We start from the raw sequence: 17,874 nt of genomic DNA, 5'->3' as shown, positions 1-17,874 counted from the left end.
AATGTGTATTATCCCAGGGTAATTAATGTATATTATCCCAGAGGAGGGAATAAATATTGGAATAATATTTCAGGAGCAATGTATGGCAACATGCAAGGGAGTGTTGCCAGGTGTTGTCAGGTGATTTATTTGTTTTTTGCAGCTGTCGTTAGGTTTGTAAATATTTTGTGTGGTTGTTGGGGGGGGGAGGGTGGTGGTTGATGATTGGTGGAGTTGTGGTGAGTGGCTTCGTATTGGTGGTGGGTTAGAGGTGTTTGTATAGGAGGGGCGGGCAGTGGGTTGGCAGCCATTGGTCGAGAGCTGCTGTGACGTCAAGGCTTGGGATGACGTAAGAGGCCCAGAGACGCTCTCCCATTGGTTATTAATTCACCTTGTAAAAAAGACTTATGTCTGTGTTCCAGTCTTTGTCTAAATAATTGTTACTGTTTTTCAATGTCTTTATGTTCCTTTCTCTCTATATATATATCTCTGTCTCTGTCTCTCTCTCGCTCTCTCTCTCTCTCTCTCTCTCTCTCTCTCTCTCTCTCTCTCTCTCTCTCTCTCTCTCTCTCTCTCTCTCTCTCTTTCTCTCTCTCTCTCTCTCTCTCTCTCTCTCTCTCTCTCTCTCTCTCTCTCTCTCTCTCTCTCTCTCTCTCTCTCTCTCTCTCTCTCTCTCTCTCTCTCTCTCTCTCTCTGTCTCTCTTTCTCTCTCTCTCTCTCTCTCTCTCTCTCTCTCTCTCTCTCTCTCTCTCTCTCTCTCTCTCTCTCTCTCTCTCTCTCTCTCTCTCTCTCTCTCTCTCTGTCTCTCTCTCTCTCTCTGTCTGTCTCTCTCTCTCTGTGACCATCTATAGCTTTCTGTGGCCTTGTCCTGGTTGTCCCTCGTCCTATTCCTGTTCCTCTTCTGTTTTCCCAGGAACGTGACCGGATCCGGGCTCTATAAGCCTGTATTGTGGAGGTTATCGTAGATGTTATCATAGATGTTATCACAGGTGTTATATTGTTACGAATCTTACCTCCTGTGGAGGTTAGTTTTGATATCAAATGTTGGTGGACACAGTGGATTTATTGGAATACATCTACAGCTGATATCTTGGAGGCCGCGCGTCACTAGTGTTACTCCGCCAAGCAAAGTAGTTCCTTCCTAGATGGAGATTGTAAGGAATAATGTGAACTGGAATAGCCTAAGTATATGTGGGAGGGGGGGGGGGATGGACTCAATAAAAAAAATGCATAGGGGGAATATGGTAAATAAAGTCAATAAAGGATTTGGTTGGGGATGTAAAGAATGGAGTATTAAGGGGCGGTGACGCAAGCGAGGGAGACGCCATCTTTGACGTGAGGGCTGACGTCCTCTGGGGCCAGATTCACGAAGCACTTACGCAAACACTTACGAGCCTGTACATCTTTTCTCAATCTTTGTCGGCTTTGGTTACATTTATTAGGCAGTTTAGAAGCGTGAAAACTTGCCAATCAACTGTTGTTATTGTTATAAATATACGCAAACACTTACGAACGTGTACATCTTTCCTCAATCTTTGACGGCTTTGGTTACATTTATTTGGCAATTTACAAGCATGAAAACTTGCCAATCAACTGTTGTTATTGTTATAAACAGCTTCCTGGTGCTTCGGATATTTGGGAAGATGTCGGTGTGGTCACTGTGATGATCCTTGCCACTGGACTGGTCATAGTTCAAAGTCATAGGATGACTTCCAGATCCTGCAGGGGGAGGGAGGGGGGGAGAGGGATGGGATGAAAAGTAGGAACTTAAGGTGGAGTCAAGCCTCATCTTCCCTGTCCCCTCAGCATCCTTATCTTATCTATCCCCTCAGCATCCTCATCTTCCCTATCCCCTCAGCATCATCATCTTCACTATCTCCTCAGCATCCTCATCTTCTCTATCCCCTCAGCATCCCTATCCCTTCAGCATCCTTATCTTCCCTATCTCCTCAGCATCCTCAGCTTCACTATCCTCTCAGCATCCTTATCTTCCCTATCTCCTCAGCATCCTTATCTTCACTATCCCCTCAGCATCCTTATCTTCACTATCCCCTCAGCATCCTTATCTTCACTATCTCCTCAGCATCCTTATCTTCACCATCAGGAGTGTTGCCATATAGTCTGCCTTAGATTTCTGTGCAGATAATTTTAACCCTAAACACCAGCCTTGCGTCACTAGTTGTTGACGCAATAATGATGACGCAACATTCCCCCCCCCCCCCTTGCGTCACCAGCTGATAGTGAGTGGTTGTGAAGGAAGAGTAGTGACAGTGTCACTGTTCTTGCTCCGCCAGCAGTCACTGTTGCCATACTTCACCATTAATCACTGTCAACACCACCTTAACCACTCACAATCACCATCGACAGTTCCACCCTCACTAAATACCGTGATCTGAGATAGTGTAATGACCTCGTTATCTTCAGAACTGATAACAATTAACTAAAACATTATCTCTGGTCTTGTGAATATCAAGAGTAAATTTCCTTTGATTTCGTGACCTTTGTACTTGAGTAATAATGAGTTGTGTTGGTGGATTGATGGTTTGGGGTGTGTTGTTGATGGTGGTGATGAGTTTGATGACTTACCGTGAGTGGGGACGAGTGGAGATGACCAAGATGGAGCTGAGTCTGCTCTAAGATCAGGCAGCAGACTGGCAGAGTCAGCAGACAGGGCTGATGCATCTGGCACGGACTCTTGCAGCCATGATGGGCTTAATCCCAGCACTGCCTGAGCTAGACTCATCACTCCTACACTCTTCAGATGATGACTCAGCCTGGTATTGGATGGCATTATACGCACGGTTGACTGAAACTCTTCAGTAGATTGATGAGTTGAAGACATTTTTGTGGGAAGTTGGTGAGGAACCACTTCGCCTGACTAGGCCAGCATAGTTGACTTTTCTTATAGTAATGAGTGTAATCCTTCTGATGAGTTAGACGTGTGAGATGGTGGTTGATTGGGTGATTAATGATGATGAGTCGAGCAACCAGCTTGAATATGATGAAGATGATGATGATGAGTCAAGCAACCAGCTTGAATATGATGATAATTAGTCGGACATGGCGCTTAAATTCGACACTTACACTCTAATGACGGAAAAATTGGAGAAGCTAAAGGGATAATTTAAGTTTAACAGTTAACTGTGCCTGAAGACGACCGTGAACTGGGACGGTGTCTACAGTGAACTTGGCACCCACACACTAATGACCACAACAAATGAGGCACAAAAAGGATAACCAAGTAACAAAAGGAAGTTCCGCAACAAGACGACCGTAGACTGGGAAGACATCTGTGGTCAGCTACAACAACAGAACCTCAACAACAGTTGAGTAGAACCATTGTCCAGGGCAAGGCTGACTGTCCCGCAGCCCTGTGACAGTTGACAGTTGATGTCATTATGAGACGCCTGATAGGTGAGTTGAAGGGTGTGTTAGATGGTTAGTGAAGGGACCAGTCTATTAGAGTGAGTTGAAGGATGGGTTAGGAGTGTGTGTGTGTGTGTGTGTGTGTGTGTGTATGTGTGTGTGTGTGTGTGTGTGTGTGTATGTGTGTGTGTGTGTGTGTGTGTGTGTGTGTGTGTGTATGTGTGTGTGTGTGTGTGTGTGTGTGTGTGTGTGTGTGTGTGTGTGTGTGTGTGTGTGTGTGTGTGTGTGTGTGTGTGTGTGTGTGTGTGTGTGTGTGTGTGTGTGTGTGTGTGTGTGTGTGTGTGTGTACTCACCTAGTTGTGCTTGCAGGATCGAACATTGACTCTTGGATCCCGCCTTTCTAGCCATCGGTTGTTTACAGCAATGACTTCTGTACCATTTCCCTATTATATCTAGTTTTAAAATTATGAATAGAGTGACCACATCAACACATCTGGGGTGACCCAGGACGCTGGTTCGATACCAACGTCCTACTCCAGTGATTTTCCTCAATAACCAAATAAGAAACAAAAAATTACTCGTATCAGTGAGGGACAAAGTTCTCATTACTCTTTATTGACAAATAATAAAACTCAAACTAAAGCATACTATTAAAACTTTAGGATTTATATCCTTGTTGGTGTAAGAAAATGCTTTAAAGGTGATGAATGGTTGTTTGGGAGCAATTTAAGGAACTTCAATTAAGAATGTTTGCAGATTTCGTATCAGCCGAGATGTCTTCAAGTTGGCTTTGTGTTTGTTAATGACTTTGTTTGTTTGTTTGTGTGTGTGTGTACTCACCTAATTGTGCTTGCAGGGGTTGAGTTCTGGCTCTTTGGTCCAGCCTCTCAACCGTCAATCATCTGGTGTACAGGTTCCTGTGTGTGTGTGTGTGTGTGTGTGTGTGTGTGTGTGTGTGTGTGTGTGTGTGTGTGTGTGTGTGTGTGTGTGCTCACCTAATTGTGCTTGCAGGGGTTGAGTTTTAGCTCTTTCGTCCCGCCTCTCAACCGTCAATCAACAGGTGTACAGGTTCCTGTGTGTGTGTGTGTGTGTGTGTGTGTGTGTGTGTGTGTGTGTGTGTGTGTGTGTGTGTGTGTGTGTGTGTGTGTGTGTATGTGTGTGTGTTAGTGAATTGGAATTTTCAGGGAAAAGCGCCAAGTCATTACGACTATATAGCTCTGGGAAGGGGTGAGGATAACGATTTGGGATGGGACGGGGGGAAAGGAATGGTGCCCAACCACTTGTGGACAGTCGGGGGATTGAACGCCGACCTGCATGAAGCGAGACCAAATTGCTGTTTAGCATTTGACCTTTGAGGTCGGGTCAGGGTCATCTCCCCTAAGGTCAGTTTACCAAGGTTGATTGCTTCTGCCCGGGCGAGTTCAATCATTCCCCTGGTGTGGGTGTGTGTGTGTGTGTGTGTGTGTATGTAAGTGTGTGTGTGTGTGTGTGTGTGTGTGTGTGTATGTAAGTGTGTGTGTGTGTGTGTGTGTGTGTGTGTGTGTGTGTGTGTGTGTGTGTGTGTGTGTGTGTGTGTGTGTGTGTGTATGTAAGTGTGTGTGTGTGTGTGTGTGTGTGTGTGTGTGTGTGTGTATGTAAGTGTGTGTGTGTGTGTGTGTGTGTGTGTGTGTGTGTGTGTGTGTGTATGTAAGTGTGTGTGTGTGTGTGTGTGTATGTGTGTGTGTGTGTGTATGTTTCCTGTGAATGGGAGGGGGGGGGGGTGGGAGGGGACACATACATGTATCCGACGGAAACACAGCTTCCTCGACGTGTTGGGAGGAGTATAGTGGCTGACCTCTTCCACTGAGGAAGGGGATAACTTTATCTTACCGGAACTTAACAGTTTGGGCAACATTAAACCTTTTCTGTGACTTTAATCCTGATGCCCTTTATTATTTTGGTTGTTAGCTGTGCCATAGTTAAGACAGTAGTTCTCCACCACCATAATAGACAGTAATTCTCCACTATCAATTTGGACGCAATTAACACTTTAATTAATTGTTTGTTAAGCGTAATTACTTCCAGACTGCAACGGTAAACTACGACTCACACACAACGAAACCTGTTTATCATTTACTGGAGAGCTGCACAAAGTTTCATCCGGCTGATGAACGTTACACGGCGGCCTATATTGATTTATTTAGCCACCCAAGAGGTGGCATCTTGAGATGATTTCGGGGCTTTTTAGTGTCCCCTCGACCAGGCATGGGCATGAATAACCCGTAAAAGGCCCATACGAGGCAGTTTCTAATTATATTCACACCTGGTGTGAACTTGGATGTGTGTTCCACCTACGCTTGAAACTGTACAGTGATCATTACGGCTGTTATGTTACGCGGTAATTTGGTTTAGTCCAAGTGTGTTTCTTGAGAACGCGCGCGCGCGCGCTTTTCTGCCGATTTTGATAAAAGGTATTTTGATTATGCGTTTTTAATATGCATAAGTTTTCAGGTGTGTGCGTTCTGTTTCTCTCTTTCCGCTCTGTTTCGCTCAATGTATATGCCTACTTTCTCTCTGTACTTTGCTCTGTTTCTGTTTTTAATATAATTTTTTGCTCTCTGTTTTGAATCTTTTGTTTTTTTCTTTAGTATCTGTATTCTCTCTCTCTCTCTCTCTCTCTCTCTCTCTCTCTCTCTCTCTCTCTCTCTCTCTCTCTCTCTCTCTCTCTCTCTCTCTCTCTCTCTCTCTCTCTCCCCCCCCTCATCCCACCCACTATATGTCCTCCACACTGAGGAAAGTTCATAATTCTGAACACATAATTGTCTTTCACCACGACACCACCCCGGAGCTGTTACCTCCTGATAGATGAGGCTCGAAGCTGTCTATTCTGACACCCAATAGAGGCCGACACGGCCGAGGCTAATTTCTGTAAATATAGGTTGATGTGGGTCGTCCTCTTATCATAGTCAGCCCGGGCGATGAGAGAGAGAGAGAGAGAGAGAGAGAGAGAGAGAGAGAGAGAGAGAGAGAGAGAGAGAGAGAGAGAGAGAGAGAGAGAGACAGACAGACAGACAGACAGACAGACAGACAGACAGACAGAGAGAGAGAGAGAGAGAGAGAGAGAGAGAGAGAGACAGAGAGAGAGAGAGGGGGGGGGGAAGGTTCTAATGACCCAACAATTCATAATGACCCAGGATGCCTCTTGCACCATTTTTTAAGGGGCAATTATGGTTAATTAACGAGAGAACTGCTGCAATCATTTACCTTACGTATTTACCTGTGCATATTTCCTGTCCGAGATTCCAGCTCCAATCTCCATAATTTTCCTTGCCATTTAGGTATGGGAGACTTACGGAGGAGCTGCGGGGGGATATTATGGTAGGGGAAATTATTTTAAGAATTTAATTGGGGGATTGAAACACTATTGTAAAGGAGGGGAGGGGGGATTTAGCTGTGTACTGTAAAGCTGCCGCCCAGTTGGGTGGGTGTGGAGCACATGACTGTAAAGCTGCCGCCCAGTTGGGTGGGTGTGGAGCACATGACTGTAAAGCTGCCGCCCAGTTGGGTGGGTGTGGAGCACATGACTGTAAAGCTGCCGCCCAGTTGGGTGGGTGTGGAGCACATGACTAAAGCTGCCGCCCAGTTGGGTGGGTGTGGAGCAAGACTAGTAACTGTGTGACTCACCATAGATGTAAAGTGCCTTGTATAGTGACTGTTGTGAGCCTCTTGCTGAATCACTTGTGATATAAAAAGATTATCGATGTGTATATGTATTTGTGTACATGTATATATATACATATGTACATGTGTATGTAACATTAACAATTATGTAACTAGCTTAACAACAGTACCACTGACTTAACTAAACGAACTCTATAGAGTTCAGTTCCTGAACCCATACTGTGTCTCTTTCACCCTTCCCACTACCGCCCACAGGATAGGTATAGGATGCATAATAAAAGAAATAACATGAAAAATTAAATGACTTTAAAGCTTGTTAACATTAACAATGCTAATATTAATTGCAACATAAACACATGGATTACCAACTAATACTAAATTTTTCATTTCAAAATACTAACTCATTTCTTCACGTGGAAAAGAGAGAGGGGGAAAAAATAATTGCTAGGAGTCAAATGCACCAACAAAGGGCCGTCGCCGACTTGCTGACAATGCAAATTTGTTCTTGCAATTGAATTTTGACGCGAATAAACACGGGAGAATAAACCTATTGCAGGAATTTATTCAGTTTTCTGAAGACTTATTATGGTGGGTGATGGAGGTCAAGTCTGCGAGCCAGCTAAATACTCTAGCAGCCAGCTAGGGTACTATATAGCCAGCTAGGGTACTATATAGCCAGCTAGGATACTATATAGCCAGCTAGGGTACTATATAGCCAGCTAGGGTACTATATAGCCAGCTAGGATACTATATAGCCAGCTAGGATACTATATAGCCAGCTAGGATACTAGGCAGCTAGGGTACTGTATAGCTAGCTAGGATACTATATAGCCAGCTAGGGTACTATATAGCCAGCTAGGGTACTATATAGCCAGCTAGGGTACTATATAGCCAGCTAGGGTACTATATAGCCAGCTAGGGTACTATATAGCCAGCTAGGATACTATATAGCCAGCTAGGGTACTATATAGCCAGCTAGGGTACTATATAGCCAGCTAGGGTACTATATAGCCAGCTAGGGTACTATATAGCCAGCTAGGGTACTATATAGCCAGCTACGGTACTATATAGCCAGCTAGGGTACTATATAGCCAGCTAGGGTACTATATAGCCAGCTAGGGTACTATATAGCCAGCTAGGGTACTATATAGCCAGCTAGGGTACTATATAGCCAGCTACGGTACTATATAGCCAGCTAGGGTACTATATAGCCAGCTACGGTACTATATAGCCAGCTAGGGTACTATATAGCCAGCTAGGGTACTATATAGCCAGCTACGGTACTATATAGCCAGCTAGGGTACTATATAGCCAGCTAGGATACTATATAGCCAGCTAGGATACTATATAGCCAGCTAGGATACTAGCCAGCTAGGGTACTGTATAGCTAGCTAGGGTGCTAGCCAGCTAGGGTACTATATGGAGCTGCTCTCTGGTTGTCGGTCTGGAGTGGTCTCTCCAGGGCGCAAAGTCACGGTAGGTTGATATGGGGGGGTGAAGCTGTTACCCATGCAGCAGGTCATTCCCCTCTCCACGGCGCCGTAAGTCTCCAGTGGAAAGGCTAACGCCAATATGATTATTTTTATGGTTTGGGGGTATGTTAGTCTATTTTTGGGCTTTGTGCTATATTTTATATATATAGCTATATATGTGTGTATGTGTATATATGTGTGTGTGTGTGTGCGTGTGTGTGTGTGTGTGTGTGTGTGTGTGTGTGTGTGTGTGTGTGTGTGTGTGTGTTATATATTTTGGTCTATGCAACACTGAATAAGGAAGGAAAATGAAACAGAACTTAAGCGCTTTCGTATCTTAAAACAGCTTAGGCACTATAATAAGAGACAATATATGTACACATAATTAAAATAACAGTTGATAGATCACATATGTTATTCTACATATCAGTCTATCAGTCAAATAATAATAAAAAATATTAATTTTTTATGTGAATTAAAATATTAAGAAATATGAAATAATTACATTTTATCAATCTCTTTATTAAATTTAATAGAATTGACTTACTTGATCAATGAGTTCCATGAAAATATTTTTTTTCAGAATTTACACTATTGGAAAAATTGTTGAATATGACCGAAAAAGTAACATTAATAATTCTAACACGATTTTTCTCACTATTTCTTATGTTTCTTTTCACTGTCGATGGTAATTGAAAAATCAATTCTCCAAAATTCATTTTTATTTCTAGCCTTGACGCCTGAACGCGTTTCGTAATAACTTATTATATTATATTTTATATATAACTGACGATGTGACTTTTTTTGAAGATGCTGTTAATTTTGTTAATGTTATTTCTGGTTATTACCATTGAAGGTTTATGTTAGATTAACGACCTATCAAAATTCGATGAAATATCTTGAAGATAATTTTACAATTATACAATATTACATAAGAACAAAGGCAACTGCAGAAGGCCTGTTGGCCCATACGAGGCAGCTCCTATTTATAGCCACCCAATAAGAACTAAATTACTATACAATTCGAAATGAAATATGGATTAAAGTGAACATATCAATTCTTGTTTTCCTTGGATTTAGCTGCTTCGTTCTTGGCTGCCGCTGCTGCTGTCTCTGCTTCCTTCTGCTTGGCCAGCGCCTCGGTCAACTTGGCCTGCAGGTCGGCCTTGGCCTTGTCAGCCTCCGTGGCGCGTTTCAAGGCCTCGTCGAGCTGTTTCTTGAGGTCCCCTTTGGTCTTGGTCAAGGCTTCGACTTCTTTCATCTTTTCCTGAAGAATATTCACGTATTCAAGAGTTAGGGGTGACATGATAGAGGTATAACATAGGGGATATTAATAGGGTATTAAAAGTATCAACACAAGACAGAACACAAAACAATGGGTATGAATTGGATAATTTTAGATTTAGGAAAGACTTGGGTAAATACTGGTTCGGTAACAGGGTTGTTGATTTGTGGAACCAATTACCGCGTAACGTAGTGGAGGTGGGGTCCCTCGATTGTTTCAAGCGTGGGTTGGACATGTTTATGAGTGGGATTGGGTGGTTATAAATAGGAGCTGCCTCGTATGGGCCAATAGGCCTTCTGCAGTTACCTTTGTTCTTATGTTCTTCTGTTCTTATTAACAATAATACAATTATTCAAAGAACAATCACACTAATGTGATGTAAATCGATGATAAAATCCGTAGGAGCTTCATAGTTTTGTCCAAGTGGTTGGGCACTATTCCTTTCTCCTACCTTGTCCCATCCCAAATCCTTATCCTGTCCCCTTCCTAGTGTTCTATATAGTCGTAATGGCTTGCTGCTTTCTCCCTGATAATTCCCTTCCCTCCTAACGTTCGAAATTTTAGTAGTTATCCAAGGATAACTACTAACAATGATAATTAATTAATTAATTAATTAACAAGGAACTTACACCCAATTAACCCATCAGACACACACAGACACGCAACAAGGAACACGAGAAACAACAGCAAGGAACAGTTCTTACTTCTTTAATGGCTGCTGAGTTTTGGACTCGACTTAAGGCGCTCTTCTGGCGTTCAAGCTCAAGGTATAACCCCCCTTTGTTTCGTTCCGTCTGAGGAGAGAGAGAGAGGGGGGCGTTGAGGTGGTGATGAAAGCAGTGAAGGAAGCTGGTGATGGAAGGGGTGAAAGAAATTGTGGTGATGGTGGTGGTGGAATCGGTTGATGGAAGTGTTTAGGGAGGTGATGAAAGAAGTAGTGAAGGAAGTGTTGATGGAGGTGATGAAAGAAGTAGTGAAGGAAGTGGGGAAGGAAGCGGTGATGGAGGTGATGAAAGAAGTAGTGAAGGAAGTGGTGAAGGAAGCGGTGATGGAGGTGATGAAAGAAGTAGTGAAGGAAGTGGTGAAGGAAGCGGTGATGGAGGTGATGAAAGAAGTAGTAAAGGAAGTGGTGAAGGAAGTGATGAAAGAAGTAGTGAAGGAAGTGGTGAAGGAAGCGGTGATGGAGGTGATGAAAGAAGTAGTAAAGGAAGTGGTGAAGGAAGTGTTGATGGAGGTGATGAAAGAAGTAGTGAAGGAAGTGGTGAAGTAAGTGTTAAGGGGAGAGGTGAAAGAAGTGTTGAGGAACGAGATGAAAGAAGCAGTGAAGAAAGCATTAAACTAAGTGTTGAAACAAGTGAAAGAAATGTTGAAACAAATGATGAAAGAAGTGATTAAAGTATTGAGGAGAAGATGATGACAAAAAGTAATGAAAAAAGTGCCGAGGGAAGTAATGAAAGAAGTAGTGAAAGAAGTACATGTAACATTAGCCACTAACTCACATTCAATATCCGGTTTTTCAAGACTCCTTTAACCTGCCTCTCCTTCTGAATCATCTCCCGACACGCACTCATGTTAACAGCTCTGAAATGTTGACAAGTTTAAGAGCATTAGCAACAGCAATAACACACAGAAATCCCAATAACATTGTTCAAGCCGTTCTCTCATGTTCTTACAGTCAATATTGACTTATTAAATAAGTGCATATGTGACATACTAATTTATTGTGAATATTTTAGTTTACCTTGAAAAGCTTCATAGAAAACACCGATCTTACCTAACCTTCTTAGTATGTTAAGATAAGCATCTTATTGCTTCGTAATTACAATTATTACTTAACCTATTATAGGTATAGGTTAAGTAATAATTGTAATTACAAAGCAATAAGATGCTTATGTTAACATACTAAGAAGGTTAGGTGAGGTCGGTGTTTTCTATGAGGCTTTTCAAGGTAAACTAAAATATTCACAATAAATTAGTATGTCACATATGCACTTATTTAATAAGTCAATATTGACTGTACGAAAGTGCGAGAACGGGTTGCATTGTTTCACATTTAGCAACTCAGAACGAAGTGTCCATGTAGCACGGGCTATGGCGAGCCCATAAGACCCCCAATAACATGATATATCAAATGAACAAATCCCACAGGAGCCCTAATGTGGGATCGAACCTATGTGCTGACTAGTTGAATGGGAGACTGACCTCTTGTTAATGCGCATGCGTTGATCTTCCTGTTGGTGGTAAATGCTTCTTTTAAGGAGAATATTGTCTACCAAGATGCAAATGATTACCGCCAGAGTCAATATTCCCGCCCAAAGAGTTGTCTTGCTGACCGCCATGATGTTTCTGGTGGTGGTGGAGAGAGATGGGGGAGAGTGAGTGAGAAGGGGTGAGGTGTGTGTGTGTGTGTGGGTGGGTGGGTGGGAGGGTGTTTGTGTGTGTGGGTGTTTGTGTGTGTGGGTGGATGTGTGTGTGTGGGTGGGTGGGTGTAGTGTGTGTGTTTGTAGTGTGTGTGTGGGTGGGTGTAGTGTATGTTTGTAGTGTGTGTGTGTGTGTGTGTGTGGGTGGGTGTAGTGTGTGTTTGTAGTGTGTGTGTGTGTGTGGGTGGGTGTAGTGTGTGTGTATGTATGTGTGTGTGTAGTGTATGTGTGTACTCACCTAATTGTGCTTGCGGGGGTTGAGCTTTGCTCTTTCGGCCCGCCTCTCAACTGTCAATCAACTGTTTACTAACTACTATTTTTTTCCACACCACACACACACACACCCCAGGAAGCAGCCCGTGACAGCTGACTAACTCCCAGGTACCTATTTACTGCTAGGTAACAGGGGCATTCAGGGTGAAAGAAACTTTGCCCATTTGTTTCTGCCTCGTGCGGGAATCGAACCCGCGCCACAGAATTACGAGTCCTGCGCGTTATCCACCAGGCTACGAGGCCCCTGTGTGTGTGTGTGTGTGTGTGTGTGTGTGTGTGTGTGTGTGTGTGTGTGTATGTGTATGTGTATGTGTGTGTGTGTGTGTGTGTGTGTGTGTGTGTGTGTGTGTGTGTGTGTGTGTGTGTGTGTATGTGTGTGTGTGTGTGTGTGTGTGTGTGTGTGTGTGTATGTGTATGTGTGTGTATGTGTATGTGTGTGTATGTGTGTGTGTGTGTGTGTGTGTGTGTGTGTATGTGTGTGTGTGTGTGTGTGTGTGTGTGTGTGTGTGTGTGTGTGTGTGTATGTGTGTGTATGTGTATGTGTATGTGTATGTGTATGTGTGTGTGTGTGTGTGTGTGTGTGTGTGTGTGTGTGTGATATGTTAATAGCACATAACTGCTTAATGGTCATGTGTAAAGGAAGAATATAGATATGTATATTATGTATATGAGTTTAAATGGGCATATGGACTTTCAACCATCAGACACACTCCCTCCCTCCCCCCCCATGCCCCCTCCCTCCCACTACAAACTCCTTCTTCCCTCATACTTCCACCATACTTGCTCCATATATATATTCTACCATTACACATTCTACTTATACCATTCACTCAATATAATCTACTCGCTTATACTACCATTCTACCTTTATTACACATGCTAACCACATACTCCCACAGCTCATATTCTACCCTTATTCTCACACCTCATATTCTACTCTCACACTTATAACACTCTACCCTCATACTCCCACTATAGTCCCTTGTAGCTTCACACACTTGGGCTTCTCATACTTAAGGCATCGTCCTCATACTCTGGAGTATGAGGAGTATACTCATACATATTCCCATTGTCACTACGTACATACTTTCGCCACAGCCTTCCTCACACTCACACTCTGAAAACACCATTTTTTAGTGTGTCTTCAGGACTCTGTTCACCAGTTGAGAGGCGGGGCCAAAGAGCCCAAGCTCAACCCTCTCTGTGGGGATCTTGAACCAAGGGTCGTCTGTTTACCGTAAAACACTGTATAGATACACTTTCACGATATATAGAATATATAGTTTTTCACACTATCTTTCCGGCCAGAGATACAAGATTTGGTGTTGTACCATGCCGTCGTGGCCTCAGAAATTAACAACACCCCAAGCCCAATACACTCTCCTACATATACACTACACACACACATACACACACTACACACTACACACATACACTACACATGCTCTCCAAACCAGAACACAGAGCTGTACCAAACGGTATATGAACCAACTCACTGATAGACGGAGGAAGAGAGTGAGGGAGACAGACAACTGCTGGAGCAGGTGGGCAGAGAATACAGGTGTATGTGTTGGGTGTGTATTGCCGAGGTGTACAGGTGTACAACACGAGATGGGGGGTCGGAGGGGGGAGTAGTGATGATGTAGCATCTCCACTTTTTTTCCTTCTCTCCCTATCACCTAGTAGTAAATAGGTACCTGAAAGTTAGTCAACTGCTATACAGCTGCATCCTGAGAGTGTAGACAAATCCACAAGGGCCGTGACGAGGATTCGAACCTGCGTCCGGGAGCATCCCAGCCTTAATCCGAATAGTATTGTTTGACCTTCGGGAAAGACCGCTAAAGTGCACATATACACAGTCTTCCTGGCCCCCCGGACAAAATGAATTATTTTATAGATCAATTTTCCAATACGCAACCCCGCCGCCCCCCCACCATGAGCAAGGGACCTGTGCATGTGTGTAATACGAACAAGTGTATTGAACACCTGTTTCATGGCCTCCAGTGAAGTACATCTTCACTGCAAGGCGGAGGAACGACAGAAGACTACGGCTAGTCTAAATAAATTTGTGTTGTGTGAATTGGGTGATTCAGTCCCTGAACCCATTATATAATGGGGCCTTTCCACTACCCTCTACAAGATGGGTATGGGGGTTATCTTGAGGTTATCTTGAGATGATTTCGGGGCTTTAGTGTCCCCGCGGCCCGGTCCTCGACCAGGCCTCCACCCCCAGGAAGCAGCCCGTGACAGCTGACTAACACCCAGGTACCTATTTTACTGCTAGGTAACAGGGCATAGGATGAAGAAACTCTGTCCATTGTTTCTCGCCGGCGCCTGGGATCGAACCCAGGACCACAGGATCACAAGTCCCATAGTCACGAGACCACAGGATCACAAGTCAGGATCACAGATACATGGTAAGGAAAATATTCTTACCCCCCCCCCCCCCCTTGAAGTGAGTTGTAGATGAGAGTATGGTGAGAGGTAGATTAAAAGGTAGACACCACTGAAATCTACTTAGTGTCTCGATAGCCTGCTTCAGTGCCCATTCTCTTCTGCCCTTCAGGGTAAACTCCTTCATTCTGAATTTACCTGAGAGCCACTAACACTAGTGGCCTTGACGAGGACATGAAGCCCGCGGCTTGTCAAAGGCCCCTCCATTAAAGTACATTTTCCAGTTGTACTTTAAAATTTAACCGAGTTTTGGCATTTACGGCTTCGGCGGGTAGGCTGTTCCATGGGTTTATAACCCTATGGGTGAAAAAGAATCCCCTGTTCTCAGTTCTACAGTGTGGCTTGTTGAGTTTAAACCTTATTTAAGATCGCTACTTGGAACAAAAAGTTCCAAGTAGCACGGTCTATGGTGAGCCCGTAGTAGCTTGAAACCGGATACAGTAATCCAAATGTGGGGGCACCAGAGATGTATATACGATTGACTACCTTCTTTTCCTTAAAGTCAAATTCTTTGTTTTCTTCCAAGTGTTTTCTTGGGAGAAACCGCTTGATTCTTCCAAGTGTTTTCTTGGGAGAAACCGCTTGATTCTTCCAAGTGTTTTCTTGGGAGAAACCGCTTGATTCTTCCAAGTGTTTTCTTGGGAGAAACCGCTTGATTCTTCCAAGTGTTTTCTTGGGAGAAACCGCTTGATTCTTCTAAGTGTTTGTTTGGGAGAAACCGCTTGATTCTTCCAAGTGTTTTCTTGGGAGAAACCGCTTGATTCTTCCAAGTGTTTTCTTGGGAGAAACCGCTTGATTCTTCTAAATGTTTGCTTGGGAGAAACCGCTTGATTCTTCTAAATGTTTGCTTGGGAGAAACCGCTTGATTCTTCTAAATGTTTGCTTGGGAGAAACCACTTGATTCTTCTAAGTGTTTTCTTGGGAGAAACCGCTTGATTCTTCTAAATGTTTGCTTGGGAGAAACCGCTTGATTCTTCCAAGTATTTGCTTGGGAGAAACCGCTTGATTCTTCTAAATGTTTGCTTGGGAGAAACCGCTTGATTCTTCTAAATGTTTGCTTGGGAGAAACCGCTTGATTCTTCCAAGTATTTGCTTGGGAGAAACCGCTTGATTCTTCCAAGTATTTGCTTGGGAGAAACCGCTTGATTCTTCTAAATGTTTGCTTGGGAGAAACCGCTTGATTCTTCCAAGTATTTGCTTGGGAGAAACCGCTTGATTCTTCTAAATGTTTGCTTGGGAGAAACCGCTTGATTCTTCCAAGTATTTGCTTGGGAGAAACCGCTTGATTCTTCTAAATGTTTGCTTGGGAGAAACCGCTTGATTCTTCTAAATGTTTGCTTGGGAGAAACCGCTTGATTCTTCTAAATGTTTGCTTGGGAGAAACCGCTTGATTCTTCCAAGTATTTGGTTAGCATTTTTTGACTGCTGCTCCTACTTACTGAACAACTTTTATCGAGTTTTATCGCGTTCAGTATCTACTCTCATCTTTACCCTCTCACTCACAAATCTCACGACGTTATCATAGTTAATTAAGAAGCCACGAAAAGCATTAGAGGCAGGTCGCAGGGTAGACTTAATTACCCAATTATGGCTTGATGAACTGGTACCAGAGGTAAGGGTCGGTGCACAATAGTTCATCCATACCCAGGCCTCGAACCCGGGCTCATGTCACCTGTGAGGCATGCTTCATGACAGCGCTAACTTCTACTATAAAAATGATTTAAATAGAATGTATTCTATTTGTACACTAACACTGAAATTATTCTAATATGTAGATCATTTTACTAATTAGCCTCCACCTGCGACCTTTCACATACCACTCACACGAAATAATGTTTCCGGCTGCCCTATCTATAGCCTTCAATATGTCGTGATCATGTCTCCTTTGATTCAATTTTTGTCGATTGTGTTTAATTCGTATAGCTTTATTTTCGTAATTTTTACCTCTCAAGCTGTGTTAGTGGTCTGGTGGCGTACCTTAGGCTTCGTGTTGTGTTGAATGAAGAACCCGTGAAGCCCGCGAAGCTTGCATTAAGCTTCATATATATTAGCTTAGTCTGGGTTTCGAGGGTATGAGCCCCCGAGGCCGTTTTCTCTGATAGATATTCAGGGACGTTTTCTTTTTCTTCCGTCATTTGGTGCTCCGTGTTCGGTCTTATGTTGTCACTAATAGTGCCTCTTGTGTTGTCATTAGAACATAAGAACAAAGGTAACTGCAGAAGGCCTATTGGCCCATACGAGGCAGCTCCTATCTATAACCACCCAATCCCACTCATATACATGTCCAACCCGCGCTTGAAACAATCGAGGGATCCCACCTCCACCACGTTACGCGGCACCATTAGTGGTGCCTAAAATGTTGTGATCCGTCTCATTAGTTTAGTAACATCTGGCAAGTATTGCCATGCGGGAACCTCTGTTGCCAGTCATGTTATTGGAATATATCTGAAAAGTAGGATTCTAGTGCAAATAATTTATAATTATTTGCATAAAACGGTGGTCAGTTTATAGCACCCTTTTTGATTAATTAATCTAGGAACTTATTGGGTGTATGTGCTTAGGGAGCCGGTCGGCTGAGCGGACAGCACGCTGGACTTGTGGTGGTCCTGGGTTCGATCTCAGGCGCCGGCGAGAAACAATGGGCAGAGTTTCTTTCACCCTATGCCCCTATTACCTAGCAGTAAAATAGGTACCTGGGAGATAGTCAGCTGTCACGGGCTGCTTCCTGGGGGTGGAGGCCTGGTCGAGGACCGGGCCGCGGGGACACTAAAAAAGCCCCGAAATCATCTCAAGATAACCTCAAGATATGTTAGTTCCTCTTGTCTATCTCTTATGTATTGGCATGACATTAGTAGTTGTCTAGCTGTCTGGTAGTTCTCTCTCTCTCTTCTCTAGTCAGTGTAAATTGGTGAAAAAGTTAGGTTAGAGCGTGAGCATCAACAGGGGGACTTTGTCTGGATCTTTG

The 17,874-nt window shown here is 43.5% G+C and overlaps 1 protein-coding gene and 1 long non-coding RNA gene across 3 annotated transcripts in view; one reads left to right on the top strand and one right to left on the bottom strand.

Annotated features, from left to right (window-relative positions):
* Window positions 1-17,874, top strand: part of LOC123745689 (uncharacterized) — a 165,931-nt gene that overhangs the window by 83,998 nt on the left and 64,059 nt on the right. The window lies entirely within an intron of this gene.
* LOC123745684 (arginine and glutamate-rich protein 1-B) lies at window positions 8,798-14,033 on the bottom strand. 2 transcript variants are annotated; one of them, XM_045726505.2, is made up of 5 exons: window positions 13,952-14,033; window positions 11,965-12,108; window positions 11,262-11,343; window positions 10,467-10,556; window positions 8,798-9,744 (listed from the first exon to the last, which is right to left on the bottom strand). In XM_045726505.2, exons 2-5 carry the CDS (start codon window positions 12,099-12,101, stop codon window positions 9,532-9,534), a joined length of 522 nt encoding a protein of 173 aa, XP_045582461.2. In that variant the 5' UTR covers window positions 12,102-12,108; window positions 13,952-14,033; the 3' UTR covers window positions 8,798-9,531. The 2 variants fall into 2 exon arrangements, with proteins under 2 accessions (XP_045582461.2, XP_069168310.1); XM_069312209.1 differs by lacking the exon at window positions 13,952-14,033 and adding an exon at window positions 13,928-13,947.

Source organism: Procambarus clarkii, chromosome 71 (genome assembly GCF_040958095.1).
Source record: "Procambarus clarkii isolate CNS0578487 chromosome 71, FALCON_Pclarkii_2.0, whole genome shotgun sequence".
NCBI lineage: Eukaryota > Metazoa > Arthropoda > Malacostraca > Decapoda > Cambaridae > Procambarus > Procambarus clarkii.
This window is presented reverse-complemented; position numbering and strand designations above follow the sequence as displayed.